This window comes from Canis lupus, chromosome 4 (assembly GCF_011100685.1).
Source record: "Canis lupus familiaris isolate Mischka breed German Shepherd chromosome 4, alternate assembly UU_Cfam_GSD_1.0, whole genome shotgun sequence".
Taxonomy (NCBI): Eukaryota; Metazoa; Chordata; class Mammalia; order Carnivora; family Canidae; genus Canis; species Canis lupus.
In genome coordinates this window covers 61,963,886-61,978,140 of record NC_049225.1, presented here as the reverse complement: position 1 = coordinate 61,978,140, position 14,255 = coordinate 61,963,886, and the positions used below count along the sequence as shown (strand labels likewise).

The window sequence follows — 14,255 nt, the reverse complement described above, 5'->3', positions numbered from 1 at the left end:
GTGAAAATGCGATTGTCTTTGGTTGTCGTGAATTCAGGTTCATCCACCAAAAGCCACCTCCACCATGCTGCCTAAGTTTGACCCCAAGATCAAAGTCATATACCTATGGTGCATCGGTGGTGGGGAGGTCTGTAACACGTCTGTCCTGGTACGGAAGATCAGGCCTCTGGATCTGTCTCCAAAAAAGGCTGGTGATGACATTACCAAGGCAACTGGTGGTTTGAAGTTTCTGGGGATTACAGTGAAACTGACCATTCAGAACACACAGGCCCAGCTGGAAGTGGTACCTTCTGCCTCTGCTCTGATTATCAGAGCCCCCACAAGGAACCACCTAGAGATAGAAGCAAAACACATTAAACACAGTGCAAATGTCACTTTTGATGAGCTTGTCATTGCCTGACAGATGTGGCACCGATCTTTAGCCAGAGAACTCTCTAAAACCATTAAAGAGATTCTGGGGACTGCCCCATATATGGGCTGCAATGTTGATGGCTGCCACCCTTATGAAATCATAGATGACATCAATAGGCATGTGTGTAGTACAAAGCCCAGCTAGTTAAGAGCTACGAAGGAACATGTTTCGATAAAGGATCATTTGACAACCAAAAAAAAAAAAAAAAATATATATATATATATATATATATATATATATATATATGGAATAATATGATGACGTTAATGTGTAGGCTTCTCTGAAGTGCTGGGCTGAATATTTTGTGAAACAAAGTTCACCTTCCCACTTAAGAAAATCAGAGAAAAAAATTTTTAAAGATTTTATTTATTCATGAGACACACACACACACACACACAGAGGCAGAGGGAGAAGCAGGCTCCAAGCAGGGAGCCCAATGTGGGACTTGATCTCCAGGATCATGCCCTGGGCTGAAGGCAGGCGCTAAACCACTGAGCCACCCAGGGATCCCAAGAGAAAATTATTTTTATTAATGCCCTTGAAAGCACCATATAAAAGAGTGCATGGTCCTAATAGCACCAAGCCAAAGTCAGAGGTCAGTGAACAATGGCCCAAGGGTCAAATGCAAACTGCCATCTGTTTTTGTAAAGTTTAATTAAAACACAAGCCATGCTGATTTGTTTATGTATTGTCTATATCTGCTTTCTCACTACCATGGCGTAGTTGAGTTGTTACAACAGAAATTGTGTCAGTCCACAAAACCTAAAATGTTTACTACCTGGCCCTTTACAGAAGTTTGCCAATTCTTGGCTTAAGATGAGTAAGCAGCTCTCTTTAAGTAAAATTCCTATTCAGGTTTTTCAGGTGTGACATATCCCAGACTCTGATAGCGGGTAGTTAAAGGTACAAATAATTGCCCATTTTGAAAGTGCCAAAATTAAGTGCTCACTTCGACAGCACATTTACTGAAAGCACCAAAATTATAAAACTTGGTTTGTATGACACTTGAAGGGCAGCCTGGTAATCTGAGGATTTGAGCTCAATTTTATTCTTTACCAGCTTAACAATCTTGCGAGAGTTACCTAATTTTTCTTAGTTGTAACATCACATGAGATAATATGTGGAACACCTTAAATTTCTATCTGAAAGTAAAAAGTTATTAAATATTAATTTTGACGCTGCAGGAAAGGAAATTGTAAATCTCTGAAGTCAGAAGGTCGGAAAATGCATCATATTTACCTAGAGCTTAACATGCAATGTTCAGTAAACAATTGCATAGCCATCTTCCCCCCATTGCCCTTAAAAAGCCACTCCTTCAGCAAAACAAACAAAAAAACCCTTGAATCTCTCAGGCAGGTGACATACTAGGAATGATGCATGGAAGTGAGAAGCTCAACAGCAGAATTTGGAATGACTGCTGCCTGGCAACTGTGTACACTAGGACCCTGGCCAGGAAGATATTGGGGTTTCATAGCTCTCAAGCTACAAAGGCATCTGCAGTTGGCTCCAGGAAGAGGCTCTGAAATAGAAGCTTCCAACTATGTATTCATAGGGGACTTGATTTCTAAATGAGGAACAGACAACCTGCTGAGAAATACCTGTGTGTCTCAAATTGCAAAGCTGGAACAAAAGGGGTTTAGTGATGCAGAGCAAGGAAATCCTCAGGAACAGACTAAGGTTTAAAGGGATCATCCTTATGTATTTATTTTCAGAACAATAGGGGATTTTTTTAAAAGATTATTACAAAGAAGAGCTAATTCTTCCTTTCTGGTTGTGCAGGGTTTAAAGTCCAACAATTCACTCCTGTTTCTCTGCCTGAGCTGAATTCAACAGATAAGAAGAAAGTCTTAATGATTAATAAGCCCTCTGGAGCAAGAAAGGGAGTTTATTTTCATTTTACAGATGAAGAAACCGAGGCCCTGAGGGATCAAAACACCTATTTGAGGTCATATAGTTCTTTCATGCAGAGTGAAAATGAATTCCTGGGTCTCTGATTTCTTTCTTTTTTTTTTTTTTTTTAAGATTTTATTTATTTATTTATGAGACACACACACACATACACACACACAGATAGAGACACAGGCAGAGGGAGAAGCAGGTTCCACGCAGGGAGCCTAATGTGGGACTTGACCCCAGGACTCCAGGATCACTCCCCAGGCCAAAGGCAGGCGCCAAACCGCTGAGCCACCCAGGGATCCTGGGTCTCTGATTTCTGCTGTACTTTTTTTTCTCTAAAGCACCCTGCTTCTCCAGAACCCTCAGCTTAGGTAGACCACACTGGTCCTGCCTCTGACTTACTGCATGATGCAGGCATGCTGAAGGATCTTTCTGTGGCTTTTTTTTTTTTGTCCTCTGTAAAATGGTTCGAATACCCATCTATCCTTCCTCATAAGGATGGTAAAACTCAACTGGCATCACAGACATGAAATTGTGATTCAGTAGATATGGCAGACACTTATTCCTTTCTATAAAATCTATTCCCTTCTTCCTTCTTAACCTGATTTTATTCCAGCAGCCATAGACCCAGTCACAGAGAATAAATCATGCTTAAACCATGGGAGCCAATGGTGGTCCCATCCCCTTTGCAAGTGATTACCCTAGAGATTGTCACGTGACCCAGAACTGGTCAGGAAGATAGAGAGGAAAGCCTGGAGAGGGGTGTGGAAGATTTTAAGAAAGCTCTGCTCTACCTGTTAAAAGGCACAAGTGGTAATGTGAAGGAAAGTTTAAGCGTCTGCAAAGGATGCTCTCAGGTGAGATGGAGGACATCATGAGTGGAACAAAGCAGATATCAGTTACAAGCTCATTCACTTTTTCAGGAAATATTTACAGTGTGTTCACCATGTGTTAGGTACTGGGAAATACAGCAGAGAACAAGCAGACCCAATTCCCTGGTCCCGTAAAGATGACACTCTAGTGAGGGGAGACAAGATAAATAAGCACAAAATGTAGTATATTGGGGAGAAGTGTAGAAGAAACAGGGGAAGGCAGGGCTGGGAACATGAGTGATTGGGGGCCGAAGTTTTAGACAGGGCTGTGAAGGATGCTTTCACGGAGAGGGTAGTTTTGTATAAAAGCCTGAAGGAAATGAGGATGGGAGCCACGATGGAATTCGCAATTTAGAATCATCTTGTCAGAGGGCACAGCCAGGTGTTTGATGTGACTGGAGTAGAGTAAGCAACATGGGGAAGGATAGAAAGTGTGAGCAGTGGTATCGATTGCAGGTCATCTGGAAGCTTGAAGCCACTATGGGTCTTTGTTTCTTACTGTGAGTCACAGTGGAATCCATTGGAAGATTTTGAACAGGGAGATGACAAGATCTGACCTTCATTTTAGCAGGATCATTCTGGTAGCTTTGTGCAAATAGACTGAAGAGGTACAAGGGCAGAAATAAACCACTTGGGAAGATATTTATAATACAAGTAAGAGCCACTGGTGGTTTTGGCCAGAGTGGTAGTGGAAATGTAAGAGGTGGTCCAGATTCTGGATGTATTTTGAAGATGGAGTTAAAGGGACTTGTTAAAGATCAGAGTAGGGTTTGAGGGAATTGAGGACAACTGAGGTTTGGGGTTTTAGCACCTGGGATGGTGGAGTTGTCATTTACTCATTGGGAAGACTGGGAAATGTATGCTTTGGGAGCAATGTCAAAAACTTGCTTTTTGGGCAGCATGGGTGGCTCAGCAGTTTAGCATCACCTTCAGCCCAGGGTGTGATCCTGGAGACCCAGGATCAAGTCCCATGTCAGGCTCCCTGCATGGAGCCTGCTTCTCCCTCTGCCTGTGTCTCTGCCTCTCTTTCTCTCTGTGTCTCTCATGAATAAATAAAATCTTTTAAAAAAATACTTGCCTTTCATCTTGTCTGAGATGCTGAAAATTAGTCATCAAAAAGGATATTTCATGTAGGCAGTTGGATAACAAGTTGAACAAATTAGGCATTAATCAAATGGAAGAAACACCAAAAATGTGTCTTAGGGAAGCATCTGGCTCATTGTGTAAGAAGCAGGGTGATTTCTTCAGGCCTGTTTCCTCATCATTGAAATGGAAGTAACAGCCAGTGTTGTGTAGGTTTAACAAGAAGATAAAAGTACCTAGTACTGTGCTTTAAGCAACAAAAAACAAGTAATATTCTTTCATTCATTCTCCTACCTGACTGTAATCTTCAAGAAATTAAGCCTCTTGACCTATTAGCTAATTTTCCTTGGTCTAAGAATCAAAGAATACCTGAGTATTTGTGATGGGCTCAGTGACTTAAAATTCCTGAAAGCCATTGTATGGGCCTGGGGTAAAGATCTAATTTCTATTTTATTATTTTTTTAAGATTTTATGTATTCATGAGGGATAAGAGAGAGAGAGAAGCAGAGACACAGGCAGAGGGAGAAGCAGGCTCCATGCAGGGAGCCTGACGAGGGACTCAATCCCGAGACCCCAGGATCATGCCCTGGGCTGAAAGCAGGCACTAAACCACTGAGCCACCCAGGGATCCCCTAATTTCTATTTTATATAAGATGAAACAGATTTAGAAATAAGTTAATTTTTCCAAAGTCACACAGCTAGTGCCACCTTTGAAGATTGGTTTTTCCATTATTTTGCACCTAATAATTGCATATTTAAGGACATTCTCAACTATCTTTATTATTTACTAACATCAATTCCAAAACGTGACCATTTTCTCTCCATGTTAACAAATCATTTTTGGGAAGAATTTCTCAAAATGTTTTAGAGGACACAGATCTAGAAGGGGAATTCTTACCTATGCTAGCAACCAATTCAACAAATAGGGATGTTTCGTAATGAATGATGGTAACCCCCTGGGTTTACACCTTTGGAATATATCCACATGACACATTCCCTACTGATTAATTGACATCTCCAGTCTTTAGTTTATCTAAAGTGAGAGTAATACAGTTTTTAGCAAATTGCATATTGATCAGAGAGATATTACCGAACTATGATTTGATCTTTTGGTGTTAGGAGCCCAGTTCCAGGACAAATTTAATGTAAGAACAATGTTATCGCAATGCTTGGATCTCAGTTTAATCCTGAGTCAGTTCTGAGGTCCAGAGGGCTCGTGGAGCTGATGGTTTGCTAGATTAGAAAGTAGTTTTTGAAACATGAGAGCTAAATTGTGATTATGAAGGTGACAGTTGTGATCAAGTCCATATATGGACCTATTCATGTAGGCTAAATTATAAAGCAGGTGAAGAATGCGGTGTTTTCCCTTTCCTTCCACCCCTGCCCCCCTCTCTCTGAATCTTCCACAAATCTACTTTAAAAAGTGACCTTTACTTTATGAGTGTTTAAAACTCCAACCCATTATTAGTAAAATTAAAAGAACTAAGCAATCTGGAAGAAAAGTACAACAAAGGATAGTTAGAGTTCTCAATGGACTATTCATACAAGTCCACCATAAACAGCAAAATCCCAAAAGGTGAATAGGTACAAAGGACATGAGCCAACAATTCATAGAAATAATACATTCCTAATAAGCACACAAAACATCCACAGACTCACTAGTAACCAACCACAGAGACTTCAGCTGAAAAAAACAATATCACTTTTCACCAGTCAAATTAGACAAGGTTTTAAAATAGTATTCAATGTCTCTGTAGGATGAAGTTGGGATTCCATTCCATGTTTGTGGCAGTATAAGTGGCAAAAAGACTTTCCGGTAAGTGATCTGGCAACGTGCAACAGCAGCACAAACCATGTGTGTATGCTCAGATCCTATAATTTATTTGTGTGTGTGTTTTTAAGTTTTTGTATGAATTCCAGTTAGTTAACACACAGTGTAATATTAGTTTCAGGTGTGCAGTATAGTGATTCAGCACTTCTATCCATCACCTGGTGCTCATCACAGTAAGTGCCCTCCTTAATTCCCATCACCTATTTTCCCCATCCCCCCACCCACTCTTCTCTGGTAACCATCAGTTTGTTCTATATAGTTAGGAGTCTGTTTCTCGATTTCTCTCTCTCTCTCTCTCTCTCTCTCTCGTTTTCCCTTTGCTCATTTGTTTTTTTTCTTAAATTCCTCATGTAAGTAAAACCATACAGTATTTGTCTCCCTCTTATTCTTAATTATTATACTTATTTCCCTTTAGCTCCATCCATGTCATTGCAAGCGGCAAGATTTCACTCTTTTTTGTGGCAGGGTAATATTTCATTATATATATATAACATATAATATATATATAATGCAATCTCTATCAAAATATCAACAGCATTATATATATACTATATATGTAGTAGTATATATTTATATATATATAGTATCTTTACCCATTCATCAGTCAATGGACATTTGGGCTATTTCTATGGTTTGATTACTATAGATAATGCTACTATAAACATCAGGGTGCATGTATCCCTTTGAATTAGTATTATTGTATTCTCTAAGTAAATACTTAGTGGGGCAGTCGCTGGATCATACAGTAGTTCTATTTTTAACTTTTTGAGGAAACTCTATACTGTTTTCTGCAGTGGCTGCACCAGTTTGCATTACCACCAAGAGTGCAAGAGGGTTCCCCCTTCTCCACATCCTCACCAACACTTGTTTCTTGTGTTGATTTTAGCCATTCTGACAGTGTGAGGTGAACTCTAATTGTAGTTTTGATTTGCATTCGCCTGATGATGAATGATGTTGAGTAGCTTTTCATGTGTCTGTTAGCCATCTGTATGTCTTCTTTGGAAAAATGTCTATTCATGTCTTCTGCCCATTTTTTAATTGGATTATTCTTTTTTAGGGGGGGTATTGAGATTTATAAGTTCTTTACATATTTTGGATATTAACCCTTTATCAGATATGTCATTTGCAAAAATCTTCTCCCATTCTGTAGGTTGCCTTTTAGTTTTGTGGATTGTTTCCTTTGCTGTGCAGGAGCTTTTTCTTTTGATGTAGTCTCAATAGTTTATTTTTGCTTTTGTTTTCCTTGTCTCAGGAGACATTGTCTAGAAAGTAGTTACTATGGCTAATGTCAAAGAGATTACTGCCTATGTTCTCCTCTAGATTCTGATGGTATCCTGTCTCACATTTAGGTCTTTCATCCATTTTGAATTTATTTTTGTGTATGGTGTAAGGAAATGGCCAGTTTCATTCTTCTGCATGTGGCTGTCCAGTTTCCCCAACACCATTTGTTGAAGAGATTCACTTTTTCTCATTGTATATTCTTTTCTGCTTTGTTGTAGATTAAACTGATCATATAGTTGTGGGTTCATTTCCAGCTTTTCTATTCTGTTCCAATGATCAATGTGTCTGTTTTGTGTCAGTACTATACTATTTTGATCACTACAGCTTTGTAATTTAAGTCCAGAATTGTTATGCCTCCAGCTTTGTTCTTTTTTTTCCAAGGTTGCTTTGGCTATTGGGGATCTTTTGTGGTTCCGTATGAATTTTAGGATTGTTTGTTCTAGATCTGTGAAAAATGCTGTTGATATTTTGATAGAGATTGCATTACAAGTGTAGGTTGCTTTGGATAGTATAGACATTTTAACATTATTTGTTCTTTCAACCCATGAGCATGGAATGTCTTTACATTTCTTTGTGTCATCTTCAATTTCATCAGTGTTTTATAGTTCTCAAGGTACAGGTATTTCATCGCTTTGGTTAGGTTATTTCCTAGGTATCTTGTTTTTGGTGCAATTGTAAATGAGAGTGATTTCTTAATTTCACTTTCTGCTACTTCATTATTGGTGTTTAGAAATGCAATACATTTCTCTATATTGACTTTGTATCCTGCAACTTTACTGAATTTTTTGATTGTCTCTACAAATACATTAAGACTTAAGGAAAAAGATATTCATTAAGGTTATTTATAAAGCAAAGTTTAAAAAACTAATATCCATGAGTAAATGTTTAAATTATGTTTAGCCATATGGTATACTCCATGTCATCATGGGATGCCTTAGAGACTTATAATAATGCAGAAAAGATGATAGAGTAAAGGCAAGAAATAGGACTTCTACAAGATTGTCTTACTTATATGAGCAATATATGCATAGAGGGCAGCCTGGGTGGCTCAGGGGTTTAGCGCCACCTTCAGCCCAGGGCCTGATCCTAGAGATCTGGGATCAAGTCCCACGTCGGGCTCCCTGTGTGGAGCCTGCTTCTCCCTCTGCCTGTCTCTCTCTCTCTCTCTCTCTGTGTGTGTGTCTCTCATGAATAAATAAATAAAATCTTTTAAAAAAAAGAAAGAAAAAGAAAAATATATGCATAAAAATACATTTCATCATATTTCCTTTTACTGTTTATAGTTGCTGATATTTAGCTGTTATACCAGGCAATTGCTCAAGTGTCCCCCTGTGCCAGACCCTGCACTGAGCATTTTCAGATATTCTCTTTTAAACAGTAACCAGAAGATGAGATTTTTTATCTTTTTTCCCTAACCCTTACCACTAATACTTTTATTTTTTTAGCACAGACTGTTACAAGTGGGAAGACTAGTTCCCATACTTAAAAAGGTCTATTGAAGCATATTTTATATGTCATAGAATTTATCTATTTCAAGTGTGCAATTCAGTGATTTCTAGTGACTTTACTGAGTGATGCAATCATCACCATAATTCAGTTTTAGAACATTTTTATTCCCACAATATGATTCTTCATGACCATTTATTGTTAATCCTCAGTCCCCCTTCCAGCCTCAGGCAACTGCAAATCTACTTCCTGTCTCTATAAACTTGCCTTTCCTGGACATTTAATGTGAATGGAATCACATAACATCTAGTCCTTCGGCCTTTTGTATCTGACTTATTTCACTTAGCAAAACATTCTGGAGTTTTGTGCATGCCATAGCACATGTTGATAGTTTATTGATGAATAAATCTTCAATTGTTTGAATACAGCCCTGTTAACCCTGGTTATCCATTCACCAGATAGTGGGCATTTCTTTTGTTTCCCAGTTTGGGGATATTATGAATATACCCATTTTTCAGGCTCAGTAACACCCTGGATTGCACAGCTACTCAATGTCAGAGCCAGAGTTTGGATCTAAGCTTATCCAACTCCAAAGACCAACCACTCTATTTATTGCTAGACATTAGAATAAGGTGATTAATTCTTTCCCTTCATATTTTTTGTCTCTATACAGTCTAAAATGCATATTTTGTAACTTAAAACTTTGAAAGAAGTTTTTAAATATCTTTAAACCGCAAGCAAAATAATGGTGATATGTTATCTGTTCCAGAAGCAGATATATTTTATAGACAAAACGTTAGCTTTATTCCTTCAGTAAAACTGTCCAATTTCAGTCCTCAACAAAGGATCAACCAAAGATGGGACCATGGCAGCAGGCTATCCAGAAGTACTTGGAAAGTTTATCTCCAGCCCTAATGAAAGGCTCCTGGATTCTGTGTGCTCACCCCTGCTGTGGACTTGCTGCAGGACCTCCAGCCAGGATCATCAGGTACCCGGTGCTTTTGTTTCAGGTGATCACTGAAGATGGGGCCAAACCCAACTGAGTGACAGTAGTAAAAATGTCTCTCAATGAAAATATTTTATAGCCAATTGGTTCTTTCTGACGTTAGACAGTAGCTGAATAAATCCTGATATTTTAACTGTCCTTTTGTCTTTCAATGCTTTGGCATGTTTTACAAACTATTGGCATTTTCCTGTATGTCTTTTCTATCACAAAGATACACAGTTTAATTACATTTGAAAATACATGAAAGGGTTCTTGACATCACTAATCAGCTGGGGAATGCAAATCAAAAACACAAGGAGACGTCACCTCACACCTGTCACAGTAGCTATCATCCAAAAAAGACAAGAAATGAGTGTTGGAAGGATGTGGAAAAAAGGGAGCCCTGGCACACCGGTGGCAGGAGTGTAAATTGGTGCAGCCACTATGGAAAACAGTATGGAAGCTCCTCAAAATATTAAAAATAGAACTACCATATGATCCAGCGATCCCATTTCTGGGTGATAAAGATCACTATCTTGAAGAGATATCAGCACTCCCATGTTCAATGCAACATTATTCACAACAGCTAAGATAATGAAAATAATCTGTGTCCATAACAGATAAATGGATAAAGATGTCTTAGTTGCACATAAGCACACAGTGGGTTATTATCTAACCATGAGAAAGAAGGAAATTCTGCCATTTGTGACAGCTTGGATGAACCTTTCATTAGTTTAAGTGAAGTAAGAGAAAGAGAAATACTGTATGATATCACTTATATGTGGAAGCTAAAAAGGCCAAACTCAGAAAAACAGAGAGTGAAGTTGTGGTTACCAAGGGCTAGGCAGGTGATGGACACAGGGAGATATTGGTCAAAGGGTACAAACTTACAGTTATACAATTAATAAATTCTGGTGATCTAATGTCCAACATGGTGATTTTAGCTAATAATACTGTATCATATACTTGAATGTTGCTAAGAGAGGATCTTAAGTGTTCTATCCACAATAAAATGTAATTGTGAGACAAGATGAAAGTGTTAGCTAATGCCATGGTGGTAATCATTTTGTAGTATATTAACATATCAAATAAACATGTTGGATACCTTAAACTCCCACAACCCTACATGTCAATTGTAATCTCAATAACATTGAGGCAGAGGAAGAAAATACAGGTCGTTGGGATATGGTAGCCAGCCCCTAGGATGGGGCCCCCATCTCCAGACATTCACACTCTTGAAGAGTCCCCCACCACTTTATAGCAGAATGGGTCTTGTGTGAACAACAGAATGTGCAAAAGTGGTGTATAACTGCAGAGACTAGGTTGTAAGACTGTGCGTGCAGACTGTGCCTTAGCCTCTTCCTTCTCTCATCACTGGTTCTGAGGAAAGTCATGTCACAATCAGTTTTATGGAGAAGCTTGTGTAGTGAAAAGCTGAAGCCTCCTGCCAAAAGCCATAGGGATGAGACTTGGAAGAGATCTCCCCCCAGTCCCAATCCAGTTTTCAGAGATTGCAGACCTAGCTGCCACCTTCACCACAACCTCCCTAGATGGAGATTTTGAGTTAGAGCCAATCAACCAGCTCAGCGATTCCAGATTCCTGGCCCTCAGAAATTGCAAAAAAAAAAAAAAAAAATTATCAATGTTTGTAGTTTCTGGAGCTAAGTTTTGGGGAAATTTGTTTTTTATCAACACATAACTAAAACTTAGGGGAAATCAACCTATTATTTCACAATTTATAAATTACTGCTAACATTTTGGTATGTAATCTTTGTCTCTCTTTTTCTGTACTTAACAAATAGGTATGAAATATGAATATAGAAGCTGCTGTGGAAAACAGTATGGCATTTACTCAAAAAATCAAATAGAAGTACCATATGATTCAACAATTCCTCTTGTTGTAAAAAAAGATTTTATTTATTTATTCATGAGAGACAGAGAGAGAGAGAGGCAGAGGGAGAAGGAGGCTCCCTGCAAGGAGCCCCATGTGGGACGCGATCCCGGATCCTGGGATCAGGCCCTGAGCTGAAGGCAGACACTCAACCGCTGAGCCACCCACGCGTCCCTACCCAAAAGAATTAAAAGCAGGGATTCAAACGGATATCTGTAGACCCATGTTCATAAGCAGCATTATTCACAATAGCTAAGAAGTAGAAATAACCCAAGTGTTTATTGATGGAAGGGTGGATCAACAAAATGTGGAGTATACATACAATGGAAAATTACTCAGACTTAAAAAGGAATGAGATTCTGATCTATATCTGTGCTATAACACAAATGAAACTTGTTGACATTATGCTAAAGGAAATAATTCAAATGCAAAAAAACCCAAATATTGTATGATTCCACTTATACAAGGTGTCTAGAATAGTCAAACTCATAGGGACAGAAAGTGGAATAATGAGGAAGGAGGTAAAGGGGAGTTATTGTTTAAGTGGGTATAGAGTTTGGGATGAGGAAAATTTTCTGAGGATGGATAATTATGATGGTTGCACAAAAATGTGAATTTATTCAATGTCACTGAATTATAGACTTAAAATGGCTAAAATGATACATTTTATGATATGTATATTTTACCACAATAAAAGTGTATTAATACAAATTAATATCAATTTGTAACCTATCTTAATGGAGGCTCTTAAAAAATTTAAAAATAGAACCGTCCTATGATCCAGCAATCATACATCTAGGTATTTACCCAAAGAATGCAAAAATACTAATTCAAAAGGATATATGCACCCTGATGTTTACTGCAGCATTATCTACTATAGCTACAATAGCCAAACTATGGAAACAGCCCAAGCGACCATCAACTGATGAATGGATAAAGATGTGATATATGTGTATATATTACAGTGGAATATCAGCCATAAAAAAGAATGAAATCTTGCCATTTGCAATGACATGGATGGAACTAGAGGCTATTATGCTAAGTGAAATAAGTCAGTCAGAAGAAGACAAATATCAAATGATTTCAACTCATATGTGGAATTTAAGAAATAAAACAAATGAGCAAAGGGAAAGAGAGAAAAAAGGCAAAACGAGAAACTGATTCTTTTTTTTTTTTTTTTTTTGTTAGATTTCATTTATCCATGAGAGACACAGAGAAGCAGAATCCCCGCAGGGAGCTGGATGTTGGCCTCAATCCTGGAACCCAGGGATCACACCCTGAGCCAAAGGCAGACGCTCAACTGCTGAGCCAACCGGGTGTCCCAAGAAACAGATTCTTAACTATAGAGAACAAATAGGTGGTTACCAGAGGGGAGGTGGGTGGGGGTGGGTGAAATAGGTGATGGGGATTAAGGAGGGCACTTGTTGTGATGAGCATCAGACGATGAATGAAAATGTTAAATCACTATATTGTACACCTGAAACTAATACAGCCCTGTATGTTAACTAGCTGAAATTAAAATAAAAACTTAAAAAATCATAACTAACCTTTCTACTCAGTATCATGAACATCCTTCTATGTCAAGTAGAATACATTATTCTTAATGCCTGAATAGTAGTGCATTTGATGGACAGTTTCTGACCTGGGCTTGAGGAAGTCACAGAACTTTGAGTTACGACCCACTGACTTCTCCAGCTAGGTCTCTTATTTGCTTATCCCTGTCTCCTTTTCTATATTTGTCTCTCAGGTTTTTTACTGCAGAATTCAAGAGTCTTCCTCTGTAAAAGGTCAGAGATTCCTCAATAAACAAACAAGTAGAGGATGGGAGGACACATTTAACATCCTCTTTCTCACAGATTTGTTCTTTCTTGCCTTACTTCCTGCATCCCTAGTCTATCAAGTATTGTGAGACAGAAGCCCATAAATAATGAAAAGGCATTAAATAAATCTATTTGTTGTCTGGTTGTTTCTTTAGTCTTCCTTTATTACAGGTCTGTTGCTCAACTTTATCCATGTTAGCAACTTTCGCTTATTGATTATTTTATCCCCTTCTCTGGCTAAATGAAAAGCTTTCATTTATTTCTCCCTAATTAGCTTGGGCTTTTCTTGCCAATAAAGTGCCACTTGCTGCTGTTTAGAATCTTACCACACTTGTAAGGCTCATTCTGAGCACATTCCTTCTGTGCTGATGTGCAATTATGGGTCAGAAGGAAGAAATGCTAATGCAGTCCTGAGAGACCTGCTCTTGGTTCTAGTTGTTACCTCCATGACAGAGGCACCTTGGCAGGATGACCGTCTGGGAACTCTGCTGAGAGGCTGGATAGGAATAGATTTGAGGGACTGTACTTTGAAAGCTGCTTGTATGAGCAAAGAGACTTCAAAGAGATTTTTCTGAAATTTCACTTTTGGGTTTGTGAATGTAGTGTACAGGTGAAGTTGACCATTTGTTTGAGGCTGCGCCTCACAGGAGGGATATATCCTCATAGGGTCATCACAGGGCAAGGGAGTATTTCTTTCCATCATATCTCATTTTGCAGGTTCAGAAATCTGATTTTATC

General features: G+C 38.6%; 2 protein-coding genes across 8 annotated transcripts in view; both read left to right on the top strand.

Moving 5' to 3' along the window:
• On the top strand, positions 1-403 carry LOC119871535 (60S ribosomal protein L12-like). The gene has a single exon (XM_038535115.1). It carries the CDS (start codon positions 65-67, stop codon positions 398-400), a length of 336 nt encoding a protein of 111 aa, XP_038391043.1. The 5' UTR covers positions 1-64; the 3' UTR covers positions 401-403.
• Positions 404-1,843: 1,440 nt separating this feature from the next.
• The window catches only part of HSPB3 (heat shock protein family B (small) member 3), a 105,160-nt gene continuing 92,748 nt past the window's right edge, over positions 1,844-14,255 (top strand). For 6 of the 7 annotated variants that reach the window (XR_005358469.1, XR_005358473.1, XR_005358472.1 and 3 more), the window contains exons 1-5: positions 1,844-2,089; positions 2,192-2,357; positions 6,021-6,118; positions 6,210-6,267; positions 9,655-9,809. The gene's annotated coding sequence lies outside the window, so the exon portion shown is untranslated. Of the gene's footprint in view, positions 2,090-2,191; positions 2,358-6,020; positions 6,119-6,209; positions 6,268-9,654; positions 9,810-12,885; positions 12,946-14,255 lie in introns of those variants that run through there. The other variant, XR_005358474.1, reaches the window with a different exon arrangement.